The sequence below is a fragment of the Pogona vitticeps genome, chromosome 3 (genome assembly GCF_051106095.1).
Source record: "Pogona vitticeps strain Pit_001003342236 chromosome 3, PviZW2.1, whole genome shotgun sequence".
NCBI classification, from domain to species: domain Eukaryota; kingdom Metazoa; phylum Chordata; class Lepidosauria; order Squamata; family Agamidae; genus Pogona; species Pogona vitticeps.
Window position 1 is genome coordinate 204,000,647 of NC_135785.1, and position 17,354 is coordinate 204,018,000.

General features: G+C 41.3%; 2 protein-coding genes across 8 annotated transcripts in view; one reads left to right on the forward strand and one right to left on the reverse strand.

The window, feature by feature from the left end:
• The window catches only part of SON (SON DNA and RNA binding protein), a 35,352-nt gene extending 34,361 nt beyond the window's left edge, over positions 1 to 991 (reverse strand). For both annotated transcript variants that reach the window (XM_020796194.3, XM_020796195.3), the window contains exon 1: positions 710 to 991. In XM_020796194.3, coding sequence (XP_020651853.3) covers positions 710 to 789 — 80 coding nt within the window. In that variant the 5' untranslated portion in view covers positions 790 to 991. The remainder of the gene's footprint in view (positions 1 to 709) is intronic.
• Positions 992 to 3,302: 2,311 nt separating this feature from the next.
• GART (phosphoribosylglycinamide formyltransferase, phosphoribosylglycinamide synthetase, phosphoribosylaminoimidazole synthetase) overlaps positions 3,303 to 17,354 on the forward strand; it is a 42,309-nt gene continuing 28,257 nt past the window's right edge. Inside the window, exons 1-4 of one of the 6 annotated variants that reach the window (XM_072994099.2) lie at positions 6,400 to 6,512; positions 6,954 to 7,078; positions 9,238 to 9,382; positions 17,124 to 17,219. In XM_072994099.2, coding sequence (XP_072850200.2) covers positions 7,043 to 7,078; positions 9,238 to 9,382; positions 17,124 to 17,219 — 277 coding nt within the window. In that variant the 5' untranslated portion in view covers positions 6,400 to 6,512; positions 6,954 to 7,042. The other 5 variants (XM_072994101.2, XM_072994103.2, XM_078388902.1 and 2 more) reach the window with 5 other exon arrangements.

A 17,354-nucleotide genomic window follows, 5' to 3' on the forward strand; every position in this document is an offset into this window, starting at 1 on the left:
AAGGACAAAAACACGTGGCACCTTAAAGACTAGCCATTGTATATTAAAATTTATAGGCTAGTCTTTAAGGTGCCACATTTTGTTGTTGTTTTTGTATTGTTTTGATTCTTTGGATTTTGCCTGATGAGTTTAACATGCTTATTTAGAACTGCACTTGAGCCTGACAGCTGCTACAAGGGCAGCCTATTAGTCTACCGAAAGAAAGGGGGGGGGGGAGAGAAACAAACGCATGTGGCCCTCCTTGAAGGCTTTAAGAGCGCCTTTTCCTTGGCCAAACCACAACGTCTCAGGCGAGCCCCCTTTGGCGACCTCTCCAGAGGCCTCGGGAGTCGTTAGCAGAACTCCTTCATCCACAACTCCTTCGAAATTCGGGGAGTCCCGGACAAGTCCCTCAGGAAAAGGCCAACCTCGGGTTAACAAGTAGGCCACGTCTTCGTCGGCCATCTGCGCCGAATTCGCCCCCCCCCCATTCGCGCCCCTCTCTCGAGTTGCCTCTTTCACACTTCGTCTCTCCCTATTTTAACCCAACCGCGTTCCTGTATAATAACCCCAATGTTCCCTCAGGCCCGTCCCCACACCGCTGTCATCCCCCCCTCCGACACCCCTTCCGGTCTCCCTGCGCAACCCCCTCCCCCACTCCATCCGCTTCACCCGTTAACTCCGCGCCGCCAGGATCCCTCCCGCTTTCCCGCCGCAGCCCCTTCTTTACCCGCCGAACTGCTGGTCCTGGATCTCCCGGAACTTGCTAAGGACAAAAGACCGAAAAATCTGCTCGATGTTAGTCGCCATGACAGCCTAGCGAGGCACGATAGCAGCGAACTCGCCTCCCCCCCCTTCTTTTTTTTTTCCTCCCCGAGATAGTAATCCGCCTGCGCTCTATAATGCAACACCGGAAGAAGACGCGTCGGCGCCCCGCCCCCTCACTTCCTTTACGCTCTCTTTCCCCTCTGATTGCACGGTTCGCCGAGGGGTGGGGGAATAGAGCCGGTTTGCGAACGGACGCTCTGCGATACCGGTATACCATAGAGCGCAAGCGCGGGGCGACGGGGGCAGTCCCACCCCCACCCCCCGCGCGCTGTGTCTGTAGCGCAGCTGTTAGGCTGTCGTCTCGTGGGCCGCGTTTTAACCTCTGAAATGGGTGGTTCCTGGAGTAGAAGCATCTCAAGGTGTTCCAAGGAGGAGTTACTCCCCTCTCCCGTGTGCCAGCCCTCCTTCAGACGTAAAGCACCACCGGCGCTTCTAAGCGACAAGGCCTTAATATTTGGAAGCGTGCGTCGCACCTCCCTGCTTGGTGTGGCAGCCATATTGTGGTCGAAGCTGCCGGTCCGAGGCGGAGAAAGCTCCCACTAGGGCGGACACGGGGCTGCGTTCACACGATTCTGGGGGCTCGATCTGGCTAAGAGGTCAGCCGACGCCTATTCTGGTTTGCAAATTGACAAAAGTTGTTCGGGTTTATATAAAACCTGGCATCGCTGATGAGTCGTGTGACCTTATTTTATGCAATTGTTCGGCTGTCCTACGCTTAAATAAAGCTGCCTCGGATTGTAACCTTACCACGAAATAGGCGCATAGTTCGTCGGCATAGTGAATGGGCAGAGTCCTTCTGTAGGACGTGCTAGACGTCAAATTGCTAATCCAAAGGGACTAAGTGGTTCTTTTTCTGCGGATGTATTGTATATTGCCAGTTTATAAATAAATAAAATAATTGATTAAGAAATTGCACTGTTTCTGAGTATTGTAAAATGCCAAACATGCAGGCTAAATGTGTTCTCAAAGGCTTTCACAACCGGGATCCAATGGTGATGGTGGGTTTTTCAGGATTTCTCCTAGAACACGGCCAAACAGCCTGAAAAACCCATAACAACCATGCAGGCTAAAGTTCTGCTACATAATATTGCATTTCCAAGGGGAGTCACAAGCATTTTGTCAGCTGTCTGTTGTGCAACTGTGTGTACAAATAATACAGCAATCTAGGTATGTCTTGAATGATCAAGGGCTAGGTAACAAGGGTGTGTGCATCACTTGCATAATACACAGTGTGTATTGCACAGTGACAACAGGATTCGTGCCTTAAAAACCAACAACACTAATACCTGCAAGAAAATATAAAAGTATGTGTGAGCCATTCTAAACTATTCCTATCTCACACAGTTCATGTAAAAAAGAACCACCATAGTAGTGTCTTGAATTGGATTCCACTATGAAAGAAACAGACCACCATACAACAAGGAGGCTCACAAGTCCTGATGTTGATGCTCCACTCTCTATCTCAGTGGGTCTCAACCTTGGGTCCCCAGATGTTTGTGGACTAAAACTAGAAGCCTTCACCACTAGCTGTGCTGGCCAAGATTTCTGGGAGTTGTAGTCCAAGAACATTTGGGGACCCAAGGTTGGGAATAACTGGCCTAGTTTCAATTATCACCATGGACTCAAGGGCAGTGCCCCACTCCCCTTGCTTCAGTCTTGGCTTTTTGATACAGTGATTGGCCTTTTGATATGCTTGTGCAACATCTGTACACATAGCTTCATGCTGATCAGACAGCCCTGGTGGCAGCAAGAAATGACAGGAGATGGATGTTAGGCTTTAAAGCCAGGTCAAACATAAAAACTAAACTTTTCTTCCTTTCCAAGCTGCTCGCCCTGAGATATATCTCCTTGCCTGGAGACCCAGAGAAGCCTACCAGCTTCCTCGGATTCCTGCCAGTGCTTCCAGCTATTTTGGATTGCATTCCTCATGATGATGAGTTACAATGGTGGCAGAACCGCTGGGGAGTTAAGATCCACAACATACCACTGGCAAAAAATTATGCTGCTGGTAAACTTGGGAAATGTGAAAGTAGCCCGATGCAACAGCACAAACAAATCCTTTTGTGTCTAAAGATGGACTTACAAAGTAAAACTTGTGTTTCTTGGAGAAGCGTGGGCTTCTCAATTACAGATCGAGTACTGGGCTCGTTCCTACCCCAGTGTATATGGAAATCTTGCCTTGTGTATCAGCGTACTTAGGATAGGACTGAGGCCAAATCATGTAAAATTGTCCTTATACAATGTAGTTCCATCTCCGTGTAGAGCAAATCTAGTCTCTGGGACGACGTAGCCTGTGTATCCTAGTGCTTGCCATGATAATGAAGACCCCCCCCATGCAAATCTAGTAATGAGCTCCCATTTTGTCGATTTATTTTGAAACCTTACATTGAAATCTTTTCTGGCTTAGATGAAAACTACGTTGCGATCAACGTCCGGCCCTATTTTTGAGCCGACCCCTTCTCCGTCACGAAATCCCTTCTTCCCCTCTTCCCCTCCCTCTGATGGGTTAAAAATTCTTTATACAGCAGCATTCTGGGAGCTGTAGTTTTTACCATATACTCCGGCGAAAAGTATGCCCATGTTTTTTTAAAAAACAGTCTACGGAAAAGTAAGTTTTTGAGTTCTCTTTGTAGGGGGCAAAGGATCTCGAATATAGCGCGCGATTATGGTACGTTTTCTCTGCAGCAGACTCCCAAGGACTCTGATATCTTAAAAGAGAGAGGGGGGAGGTTGAGGGTTTTGTGACCACGTGCTCGGCTTTTGTAAGTTGCTTTCCTGATGTAGTTTTGGAGGAGGTAGCCGCATTTCTTGCTGTTGTTTTCTGAAAGTCTAAATGGCTATCCTAGCTGATGTGCAGGACTCGAGACGGGAATATCAAATAATTTCCCCCCCTCATTTTAAATCATTTGCATTTAAGTTGCTTGCAATGCATTGCGCTGAACTGATTTCAGTGTTGTAAAAAGACATGGATGTCTTACTTATTCCATACGTTTACCAGAAGCAGCGCAACCTTTATCGTGTTGCGTTCACAATGTAACTTTGTTTCAAAGTTTACGAGCGTTTGGCGTATATAACAAATTCACCCCTCCCTCCAAAAAAATCTGAGCTATCTCAACCTATGAATCACCATATTTCCATTAATTTGGAGAAGGGAGGATATCTGTTGCAGCAAAACCGAAAAGTCATGTGGCACATTAAAAAAAGTTTTATGTGACATGAGCTGTTGTTGCTGGCTGCCCATCAGAGGCGTGGAGGGTTTTCCGACTGTGTAGACATTTGTACATGTGCTTGTGGGGAAAGGGACATTGGAGAACAGAGAAGGGGGGGTAACATTGATATTTTAAGAAGCAGCTATTAGGACCTGGAAAGGACACCCCCGAATAGGTAAGCAGATCTGCACCGCAGGACAATGATAGTGATGGTTCTTTTCCCTATCCATGCATGAGAGGTAGAATTAAATTTCTACTTGGCCTCTTGCAGATGGGGATAGGAGGGTGCAAAGAGTTTATATCTGCCTCATGTCCTCCTCATAGTCCTCTGTGTTTTCTCTGGGTTTAGTTCCCTAACTCTGCTAGGACTGAAGTGTTTGCCCTTTCTGTTACTACTAGTTATTCCTTACTAAAAGTGTGTGTTTATTTTGTGCACATTTTAATTTGCATCTGGAGAACAAATAGTCCTTCAGAGCCTGTACTGTTAAATTGCAGCAAAGTTCCTCATCCCTTGCAGATCCCCAAGTATAACTTTTAATTTATCCCTTCAATTTGCCTTTGGAGGTAAGTGTGCAATATGCTTAGCTCTGTGCATAGAAAGAGTAACAAGCCTAACATTTGATGCATTGGTGAGAGAGTTAAATGCTGATGATGACTTCAGCAGCAGATGTCAAACCAAGCTTTAGCCTTTTAACACCAAAAGAACAAAATAATCCATTTTTTGGCCCTTTCGGGAATATGTGGCCATGCTAGATGAGGGATTTTGAGAGTTGTGACCCAAAAAGTAATCCAAACTGTTTCCAGTAATATGTTTTCGGTACCAGAAATGAACTCTTGAGTCCTTTTCCATAGTGAAATTTACTGCAAATCAATTCGATATCTGCCAGGAAACAGACCCTCTGGTAGCTCAGATGAAGCTTAGGCCATTTCATGTTTTAAAATGTTTGAGGAAAGAGATTTTTAAAAATTAATGTATAAAGTGGTCTTTCAAAAAAAATTCATAGAATGCATGACAGTTATGACACTTGATGGAGGTGAGGCTGGAGCCAGACGACTCTGCTGTTGTCCTTCCTTGCTAAAGTGGCCTGCCAGTAGACCATATCTGCCTATCCCTGTGCTGGCAGGTTGTAGTACTCAGAAGTTGTTCACCATTCTCTTCTTCTGGGGACATCTTGGGACTGTTCAGTTTTTGCTCGAATGTAAATAAAAGGCTCTGCGTGAACAGGAACCCTAATAAAATCCTTGTTTGCAGTGAGGTTTCTATTCATCTTGAAGAAAAAGTATAGTACATGGGGTCTTCATACTGCCCTGTAACAATCAAGCATTTAGAGGGCAGGGCTAATCCATGGGAGGTGAGGCCAAGAAAGCAACAAATTTCTTCTTACACATGTTCTCGTGATTCAGAGTTTAGACAAATTACTTTTTGGGACTGCAACTCCCTGAATAACATATCCTGCAAGATGGTCATGTTTGACCATGGTACAGTATTCTGAGAGTTGCAGTCCAAAAAGTAATATGTCCAAGTACTCTTATACCCAGTTCAGGCATAAAGCTATTAGTCCTCTTCTCGCTCCTGAGTCTAATGACTAAGTTAGTTTTTAATACTGTTTTGGTTCATGAGTCACTTATTGAGAATACTTTGGAGATACTGTAAGTGAAAAGAACAAATTCACCTTTTCTTTGTTTCTGTTTTTTTTTCTTGGATACAAATGTAGCTGCTATGGAGAAAATACCTCCTCCTCTGAAACTAAGATGCAGCCATTTGTTTCATTTTCTATGCAATTTCCAAGGCCACTGGGACATTTGGAAAAGACCACAAATTTAGACAGCAGGAACTGCTCTATGTATGGATATGCTAGGACTCTAGAGGGTGGGTTGCTTATTTTCTGACTGACACACACATTCAATTTTATTTATAAGGCTAGTTTCACTCTTAGTAGGCTAGAGGGCTGGAGGTGATGCCCTGGATACCTAAAGCAGTTTCCAGCGTTTACATGTAATAAAATACTGTATAGCTGGCATCCAAAGACTTGTTTCAGACATGCTGAAAGCCCCCCATAGGATTTTCAGTGTCTTTCCCTCTTCCCCCCCCCCATGATGTCGCTGACGCCACAGGTATTATTTTGAAGGTTTTTGCAGTTTTTCAAAAATGTTGATTGGTGACATCAGGAGGGCTTGACATGGGCATGTAGAACCAGCTGTATGGTTACTTGGAATTTAAAAAGTGGTAAGAGAAGATGCTTAATTTTTAGTTTGACTCTTTTACTAAGATAATGATCTTATCTAGGCTAGTGAAATCACATGTCAGTGACCACTTCTAACCACCCTCTTTTTTATGCATGCTAAATTGGACTCTTCTGTTCATTGGTTGCTTGCTCACTGTCAGTCAATGAGGTTTTGATATACTTACAGCTGGAGGCTGTTCTTTTCTTTCCTTTTTTGGGGGGTTGTCTGTTGGGAAAGCCCTCTCCCTCCTTTGCCACTGTCTAGATCACAGTAAGTACATTGTCATTGTATTAGCCTCTAACTCCAGTTGTAACAGAATGGTTTCTTTAATCCTCAAAAACAGACAATTTCTTCTGATACTCTTGCTATTGCATGACAGCTTCAAATGTATTTATCTGGAGGAAAATTGATTTACATACTTAACCCTGCAGGAATTCAGGAGTTATTTTTAACAGAATTTCTCTAACAAATATAGATGTTTGGAATTCAGAGAGTAGCATATATTATTTTCTATTTAGTAATGATTCAAATCATTTACTATATAAATAATTTCTGTATCTGTTTTTTGCTCTATATCATAAAATTTAGTATTTTATGTTAACATTATACACAGTCCGTCTTCCTCTTAAATTTCAAATCATAGACATTCTGTCCATTTTAGATCCCAGAGAGTAACTGCACTTGGTGTAAACTGTGACCTTTGTACTGTAGTTTCCTCTGTATCTCACACCAGCAACCAGGAGTATCTCCTTTGTCATCCCTATGGGCTTATATGGTGGAATGTGCAGTTTGTGGCTTTTATGATTTATTCTGAAGCAAAATCCAGAGAGTCTCAAGTAAGTGTGCTTTGGATTTGCGGCTTTACAGAGTAACATTATGTATGTCTAAGCACAATTATGTCCCATTTAGTTTTATGGAACAGCTGAGCAGATATACAAGTGTTTCCAAACCTTCTCCAGGACTACATCTCTCATCCTCTATCCAGCATGGCTGAGGGTTGGGGAAAGCTGATATACTGAACTGCAGCTTTACACTCTGTAATATCTCTGCCTAACAGCTTCCTTTTAATCTCAGCTCTGTTTGTCAAAGATTACATCCTCACTGTTAAAGAACAGAGCGGACTAACCATGGAACTGTTTGCAAGACCATGGAGAGAGAGAAGTCCTATCTTTATTTTCAAAGGTTTATTTCTAACTGTCAATATTCCTTGCAGAAAAAAAAGTTGCAGTTTATAGTTACTTTCCCTCATGAGATTGGATACAACCCAGTCATATGTAGTGCAGGCCCAATGAAATCATGATTAACTTAAATCTCAGTGTTTCAGCAGAGCTTGGAAACAGAATAGATAAAGATCAATTATGTAAAATAACTTAAACAGATTTTTTATTAATTTGAATTTTTGAGGGATTTTATTGTTAAAATGAGTTTTGGGTTTTTTTCAAAAGACCTACATGATGATGTTGCAGATTTAAAATCTGCTATACTCAAAGTTGTTATTATGGAATAGAGATTAGAGTGTCTTTTTCTGCACCGTGGCCAGTATCCTCCTCAGGGCTATATACAGGCTTCCATAGCAAAGACAGTCTGTCAACATGAAGAATAATTTCCTCCAATTCCCCCTTCCCGTAGCTTGAAGCTATAGATCAAGGTGCTTTAAAAGAATCCATTTTTCTAGTTTCTATGGGATACCAAAAGTAATTGCCTAATTTCCCCCCTGAACAGGCACTGCTCCCATTAAAACTGAATGCAGAGAATATGTAAAAGGAGGGGTTTTAACTTTGCTGTTATTTATTTATTTATTTATTTATTTATTTATTTATTTATTTATTTATTACTTACTTACTTACTTACTTACTTACTTACTTACTTACTTACTTATTTATTTATTTGATTTATACCCCGCCTATCTGGTCTATTCGACCACTCTAGTCGGCTTCCAGTATAGGATAAAACAATAAAACACAAGAACATTACGTAATCATTTGATACAGTTACAATAAAATAAAATAAAGTGAGAATAAAATAAGAAGGAATAGAAAAGAAATCAGGTATTGACTAGAGGGAAGGCCTGGATGTACAACCATGTTTTTAATTGGATTTTAAAGATTCCCAGCGTAGGGGCCGCACGAATCTCTGAAGGGAGGTTGTTCCAGAGGCGAGGAGCCACCGCTGAGAAGGCCCGGTTTCGTGTCTTTTCCTTCCAGGCCTCTCTCAGTGTCAGGCTCCTCAGCCTCACCTCCTGATTCGCGCGGGTGATCCGGGTAGACCTTGGTGGGAGCAGGCATTTTTTGCCCCATGCCATTAAGGTTCCAATTTTGTATCTGCTTCCTTCCGACTATACTGTATTCAACTCAATGGCCAGAATTATGTTAGTATTTATATAGCTTGGCATGGTTAAATGATGAGGTGCAAGGATGCATCTCTGTTGCATTTTCAACCACAAGAGCTGATACAACTGAGACACAACCTGGAACTTTATCCATTAGCCACAATTAGCTGTGGCAAATTACACACAAATATTATGTGAATACTAATAGTATTCACTTCTGAGTAGATATGGATAGAATTACAGTACATTAAAAATTATTTAGCCTGCCCTGAATCCTGAAATTGTGGCTTTGTGTTGGATAGTACCCTTATATGCCACAGTGTGTTTAAGGGTAACAAAGGGTATTGCTAAGCAAGACTCATGGCACTGAAATATACATATGTAATATAGGGTGGGATCAGTCATAAATTAACAAAACCTAAAGGTTTGGCATAAGTAACTACGTAAACTGCGGGAAACCTGTGAGGAAAGTTAGTTCGATGTACTGTACTTTGGTTCTTTTTTTCTAGTAGGATCTATCAACAGATGGAAAAGCAAAGCCAAAATTTATCATGTAAAATATATATTGGTAACGTGATAACACCAGTGAGGCAAATGATGCTACTAAAAACCTTGCTTAGGGTATAACATCTGATACTATTTTATCTCTTGCTTCTGCACATTCAGATGGCAGTTCGAGTGCTTGTGATTGGCAGTGGGGGCAGAGAACACGCTCTGGCTTGGAAATTGGCACAGTCTCCACAGGTGAAGCAGGTTCTGGTCGCTCCAGGAAATGCCGGAACAGCAAATGATGGGAAAATCTCTAATTCAGGTAATTGAAGAAAACTATGAAATATCTTGAGATGAGCAGAACCAGAAAAGAGGTTGGCTGAATTAGACCAAAGACTGTCCGTGTCCCACATTCTGGTCAACCACATAAGTCTTTGGGGGCTCACAAGCAGGAGTGCAACATACCCACGCTCTTGTGTTCCCCAGCACCTGATATACAGAGATATGCTTGCCTTGTGATATTGGAGGTGGCATATAGGCATCCTCACTAGCTGCTCTTGAAAACTGTATCTTCCATGACTTTGCCTAATCTCCCCTTTTCAAGCTGGTGACCATCAGTTTCATCTTGAGATGGCAAATTCCTCAGTTTTCGTAAGTCCTGATAATACATAATTCCTTTTGTCTGTCTTTTATATCTCTTGAATATCTTACTATTCTGTTTTACTGGATGACTCCAATTCCCTCAACGTCCTCCACACACTGGCTCATTTTATATTTATACATCTCCCTTCACCATTTCCAAAACACTGCAGACACTGTAAACTTTCCTCATAAGATAACTGCTCCAGCCACTCAAAGGTTTGGGTAGCCCTGTCCGGCACTTTTTTTGCATCACTGTCCTCTGGGGTGGAGGGTTGATATTATTTCTGAGCACAGGATGCTGAATGTGCCAACCCTTTCCACTGATAGTGATGGATTCCTAGCCATTGCAGAAGTAAATTGGCATTAACATTCCCATTAATTGTTTTTCTTTGAGCCTACACTAGCTGGCTAGTTATGGATCAGGCACAGAATGACAAGTAGATGGCATGTCATCAGTTCTCTTTTTAAGGTTGTATAGGAGACATTCTCAGAAAATACCTTCATATGTGCCTCTCTTTTATATGTGTCATATTTAAAAGAGAGCCCTCATCCTAGCTCAGCAGGACCCTTGAATAACCTTGAGAGGTATTTTATATGTGTGGCGACATTAAAAAGTGAAAGACAGAAGGAGAGAAACAACTAGAAAGGGCAGAGGTTACTATTACTGATATATACAGCATAGGTGGACATAGTGTTTCCCAATCCTCTGCCCACCCCCATTCCTCTGCCTGTAACTCACTCCCGAAAAAAGATGTGTTTATGTTCCTGGATCCTCCAGGAGATACACCTTTTTAATAGGCCATAACCCCTTATATGCCCCTACTATTTAGCTCACAAAAATTCCTGCTTTTCAAAACTGAAAGCAGATCCGTGATCCGTGGCCACTTCAATTTTTTTTTACTTCTACAGAGAAGGTTGCATTCTTAATAGTCTTTGCAGCCCTGGAGCATCCTGGGAGTAGTTCATTGCCCCCTCTGACTCACCACCGATGCCTGCTTCTGGTATACAACCTCTGACTTCACCCACCCCAAGTTATGTCTGGCAGAGCCATAAATTAGAGCTCAGAAGTTCCTGATAGCAACCAGAACTAGTGCCCCCACATTTGTTTCCTGGGAATATCAGTCATTCCAAAGCAGAAGTGGAGAATTTGCAGACCACCAGTTATGGCCAGACCACAGCCTCCAACTGATGCCAGCCTGCATAAACAAGATGATTAGAAGCACAGTCCAGCAGCACCCAGAAGGCCACAGGAATATCCCAGCCTCTTTTCAAGCCATGGCTAGTTCAGTTTTATATTCATAACTGCTACATATGCCCCTCTGCCTCACTGCCCTTTGGAGAGATACGGTTCATTTGGTGACAGCTTTCTCTCAACTGAAAAGCAGCCGCTTGATGTTTCTGTTTCACATTAAATTGTCAGCTTGCACTGTGGTTAATTAATGATTTGACCTCTCTGGACTTTTGTAGAGATTCCTTGTGAGTTATGATAAGATGTGGAGGTTGTCTCCAAGTTCTGTTTTGTTTTGTTTGTTATGTGCCATCAAATTGCATCTGAATTTTGGCAATCCTAGTTGGCTTTATCCAGGTATGTGAGATATTTAATACTGAAGAAATGGTTTTACCAGTGTTTCCCTCTAGTGAGTTTTCATGACCAAGGGGGATTTAAACCCGGGTCTCCTGAGTCCTAATCTGGCAAGTCTGTCCACTGCCCCCAACTGGCAGTTCTTGTTTCCCTTACATATAACATCTTCTCATGCAAGTGGAGTTAGAGTTTCCCTTCTCCCTCAGCTCCCCAAACCCTGCCCCCCCTCCAGAGAATCTTCCAACCTTTCAGAAAACATCTGGAGGAAATACAAGGGCCTTGACAGGCAGGGTGATTTTCCTCTGCCATCTGCTGTGGAGTAGCAGTAGATTTTGAACTGGTGACAGCATTATAAGATAAATAGCCACAAATAAAGATAAAGAGTCCCCAAATGTATCCTCCTTATCAATCTAGTATGTAAAACAAATCTATTCTGACAGTTTCTACCTCCTCCAAAAGGAATTATTTTCTAAGCTAATGGCTCTTAATGGTCCATTCATAATAATACCACCACCCCTCATACTGGCGAACCCATCAATATTTCTTGCTTGAAGAGATTTTTCAGGTATCATACAACAGTGAGTCTTGTGATGTTCATATTCCTTCCTCCCTGGAGTGGCTAATAATTTCTGATCTTGGTCTGCCACAAATCATAATTTGTGGTTTTGTCTGAACAAGACATCATGACCCTTATTTGTAAAAAATGATAAATAAAGTAAATGTACACAACTATACATTTTTTCAACCTGTGTCGATATTTTTCAGCACTGCCTTTTGCTGTTCTCATTTGCTAATCACCTAACATGAGTGTGGAATTCTTCATGGCAGCTGTTCGCAAGGTCAAGCCATAGTGTGATAGCACATATGAACATATTTGGTATGTCCCATGAGAGATACCAATTTTTGACCTAGTTCTTTGAAAGATGGCTTTTAAAATTTGAAATAACTTATTAACATGATTGGCTTGTTCGAACAGATTCTGTCTTCAAAATATATAATACCTGACAGCTACATGTTATTATTTCTCTTCTGTGGGTCCATGGCTTCTATACTATATATATATATATATACTCTCTATATAGTATAGATTTAAATATATATTTAAATATATATATTTAAAAGGTCTTGGGAAATTGGTAGAGCAGCAAAAACATCTTCAACATTCAAGCATGAATTATGTGTTACCAGGCCATAGATACATGAAAATCATTTAAAGTATGTTTTAAAACTTTCGCATGGAATCAAGTTTAGTTTTGAAACAGGATTTGGGAACTTATGTTCCTCCCAATGCTTGATATTACAATTGTTATAGCCTCTTACAAGGTAGGATAATAAGATTTGCAATTCAAAAAATCCTATCATGGCTCAAGCCAGTGGAACATACTTCCACCGTGGATAAAAATCAGAGATTTTTTTAAAAATAAAATTTAAATCAGTTGATTTAAATAATCAAAACCCAATTTTTAAATTTAAAATCTAATTTAAATCAATTTGATTTAAATCAAATCCACCCTGCTTAATTTTGAACAATATATTGATATTAGGTCATTATACCTGCTACATTCCATGCTTTAAAGCTTTTAAACAATCAATATTTTTCCTTGATATTTATATTATTTAGAGTTTCCTAAAATATAAACGAACTCTCTGTCACGTCTTTTTTGTTTGGAATACAAATAGGAGTTTCTTAAAATATGAGTGAAAACATAATCAACTTAGTTGTAATACTTGTCATGTGAAGGACACAAGATTACTAGGAAAGGGAATCAATTATAATTCAGTAAATATAGTGACAAAGATTTTTATTCCGTGCCCTAAGTCTGAAAAGATCATCTGATTGCCTCTTGAATAGCTTAGAATAACTCATTCTTTACATAGAAAGGATTGCGAAGAAAACCATATTGCCTCTTCTTAAATTGCAGCCTTACTTTTCCAATGGAGGAAGAGCAATTTGGCGGCAGACCAATGTTAAATAGGACCTTTCTGTTTCAGCTAAAATTTTCAGAGTGAGAGCTTGGATAGCACATGACTGGGACAAGGGTTCCCCTGCCCCGAAATGTTTGGGCCCATAAGCCACTCCTGCATGAGAGATAAGCACCCTGGCCACAGAACAAGATCTGGATATCTGAATGTTTTCTACAAGAAGGGGAGAGGAACAACTGCATTTTCTATACATTGTGGGCATTTGGCTGCCCACTGGCAAGCTCCCATATTCCTCCTGGCCATGGACCTGGAGATCAGGATGACAGTTGCACTCACCATTGTCTTAGGCTTCCAGGGCTCCCCAATTACCTTCCAGCAGGGATGATGCCCTCTTGTTTTGCTATGTTGCTGCACTTCCTTGAAACTTGGGACACTTAGAATTGTCGTCATCCCAGAACCGCAGAGCTGTTTTACAGGACCCTATGGATCATCGAGTTCACCCTTGTCAGATAGTGGATAATGAAACTCCCAGCCTCTGACTCTGTAGCCAGAGACCTAAACCACTGAGCTAGCCCTTTTTCCTTACTGTAGAGTTGGAGAAAGTGGGTAGCGATCATTCTTACAATTATCCTCTTGAGGCCTTTCAAACATCTTCTGCGAGCAGTGCAGCTGTTGGGATGAAGCCTTCCCCACCACAGCTCCATGCTGGGGAAGAGGATGATGCTTTCCTGTGCTCTTCACAGTGAGATTAACTACACAGGCTTTAGACTGATGAGAAGAAAAGAAAATTATCCCTAACTTGATCCCCTTTGGAAGCATAGCATAAAATCAAGAACAGTGTTGTAGTGGTAAATTTCAAAGTGTGGATGCTCATTATGAAGTCTCGACAACAAGCGACTCTGAAATAAGAGAATAAAAAATACAAGTGGCTGGATCTGCCCATGCCAACAAATGAGGAGCAGATATTTTATAATTTTAAGGCCTCTCAGTTATTCATTGAACACCAGATCATCCTCTAATGTCTTGGAATGCGAGAAAGATTGCTTACAATAATGTATTGTTCCTGAGAAAATCAGTGTCGCTCTCAGCTACAACGAACATTGTGGCTAAGCTCAGATGGGGTAGGAAAGTCTGAGGAGGCTGGCAGATGATGTCAGAGCCCCTGTTAATCAGAAGATCCCAGAACATCAACCTTTCAAACCCTGGCTCTAGTATACCATTGGTGGTTGGGGATAAAACTCCAGTCTTGAGTGGAAGAATCATGTCTTGGCAACCACAGCTGTTTGGTTTGCTTGTGGACCTTGCAACAGAGACCAGATGCTAATTCCATTGGTCTTCCAGAAACATGTTATTCTTCCACACAGAAGTGCTTTCAGTGGGATTTGTGTTGCCATTCAGCCTCCGGCATGACTCAAAATGTATCGAATGTGCAAAGCAGAATATTAGAGCCTGCACATATAATTTGAACTGATTGACTGTGGTTGTAATACACTTTTACTTATCATAAATCCTAGCTTTATTTTATAATTAGCTAAAATGCATATTCCTGAAGTCACCTTGCAAACCACTAGTTTGGTTACAAAAGATAAACTCTGCTGTATCTACTCATGAGTTTCAACCAATAGAGATCAGTATTAACTGTCACCCTGCAGAATTTTTCTTAAAATTAGGAAGCAGGATTTATACTTTACATTTTACTTTTTGTGAAATGTGAGTTCCCATACCATCCTGAAATAAAAGACCCGTCTCCCATCCCGGAGTTGTGAAACCCACATCAGCAATGACATCACAGAAGGCAAAAAAAGCACTTCAGGTTAAATATGCAAAGCTGGTGAAACAGCAGAACATATGTTTGCCAAGGGGTGAAAGTTTTCTGTATTTGAAACACCCCTCGTAACTGCCCAATACCTGTCATGGAGAAACAGAGGGGAGGACGGCAATTTCCTTTGCCAGTTGGCTCACATGACCCAGTTAGACTTTGGATTTGTTTGCTGTTGATAAAAGACAGGAACTAATGTTGTTTTTCTGGACTCTTCTTTAAAATTATGAAGGTTTTTTTTCCTTGTAGGTGAATGCTCTGGGGAGGGGTGGCGGCAGCAAAGTAACATTGCTTCTTAAAATGAATGTATCCCTAGCAGCTCCCTTTTAAAAACTGGGGCAGCCCTTGCTGTCTTTATTTTCAACATTGTACCTTTTCATCAAGGGTATTTTGCCAGATTTCATGTAGAACTAAGGCTTAATGGCAGCCTGGTGGGGTCTAATCAGTGACCTAGTATTTATTGACTCAAGTTGATATGGGACTTTCTGTGCCCCTCGACTAAGAACATTTCCAATTATTGAAAGGAGCCTCATGGCACAGTGGTTAACTGTAGTACTGGAGCCATAACTCTGCTCGTGATCCAAGTTCAATCCCAGGTATCCGGCTCAAGGTTCACTCAGCTTTCTATCCTTCCGAGCTCAGTAAATTGAGTACCCAGCTTGCTGCGAGTACTACAATGTGTAGCCTTCATAATTAACTTTTAAACCGCCCAGAGGGTGCATTATATACCATAAGCAGCACACACTTTATAAAAATAAACCTTGTAAACTAATTTTGTCATGATATAAACATTTATTGTTATTATGAGTGCTTATTGTTATAATTAGTATGGAAAGGTGTGTTTTCAGATTACAAATCCCAGACTTCCCAAGGAGGCATGGTGAGTGACAAAGCTGCCTGGAGAATTCAAGGAAGTGTAATTCAGAAACAAAAATTGAGCACCTATATTGATTATTTACCTGTCTTCTCTCCAGCGAGCTCAATGTCACTCACCTCATTCTCACCACCACTAGTCTCTCCTTTCAACGACCAGGGGAAGCAGAGCAGATGGAGAAAGAGAAATCCGGGGTCCAACATCACTCAGTAGAAATGGGAACCTATATTTCTCAACTCCGTCAGTCTGTCACTCTAACCCCATACAACACTGACTCCAGAGCTCATGTCATGCAGTATGACATTGAAGAATTCATTTGCTGCTTGCCCATTACCAGAGAGATCCAGCTAATGGTAGGATTTAAACCAGGCAGGAAACTCCTTGTACAGTCTTGGACTACACAACATTTCTTTAGGACTAAATTAACAGTGGTCCTATTTGCCCAATTAATACAGTAGTTAGCTTTTTAGATCCATTGTGGAAATACAGCGGCTTGAACCCTTTCCTCCACTGTTGCCCCAGTTCAGGTTGTGATTTTTAATTACTGTATTTTTTGCACCGTAAGACTCACTTTTTTCCCACAAAACATGGGTGTGGAAAGTCTGTGCGTCTTATGGAGCGAAGAAAACAGATTATATTTTCCTGTTTTCTTCTCCTAAAAAATTGGTGCGTCTTATGGAAAGGTGCGTCTTATGGAGCGAAAAATACGGTATATGATTTTTAATATGATTAAAAAGTATGAATATGATTTTAATTCCTCCCATCCACTCTTGTCTGCTATAAACTTAATAGTTTTCAATATATTATATATCTACAGTATTTTCACAATTTCCTTACCTAGATTGACTCCATTAATCTTCTGTTCATTGACAATCAAGCGTCTGAAAAGTCTGCATTTTCAGAGGGAGCATTAAGGGTTTGACTTGCTCTGCGCCGGTCAAGTTTAAGTTGTCCTACCTCTTTCCCTCACTAAGGTTAAATTTGAATGGGGATGGGGGCACATCTGTGCAATTTCCATTTAAAAAATCATTCACACAATTGCTAAAATGTGTGAATGGCGTTACAGCTAGTTTGTCCCCCAATTCAACTTACTACAGTGGAATATTTTGAGAGTGCCTCTCAGAGGCATTTGCAAGAAGGCACAGGGAAAGAACATAAGCACTGGATGTTCTCTTCTAATTGCAACAGATCTGATTTTTCTCTCTCTCTCCCCCTACTAACAGTTATTTCAATCAGTGATCATGCTGCTCTCTCCAAGTACTGTAAAGACCAGGAGATTGGACTTGTAGTGGTTGGCCCAGAGGTTCCTCTTGCTGCAGGTATGTCTAAAAAGGGAAGGAGGATATTTTCTTTTGGCAAGTTCCCCATGAATGACTTCCCTTTCAATAATCATGGTAAATCTTAAAATAAACATTTATAGCTTCTACATACTGAGAGCTGAATGTCTACAGAAT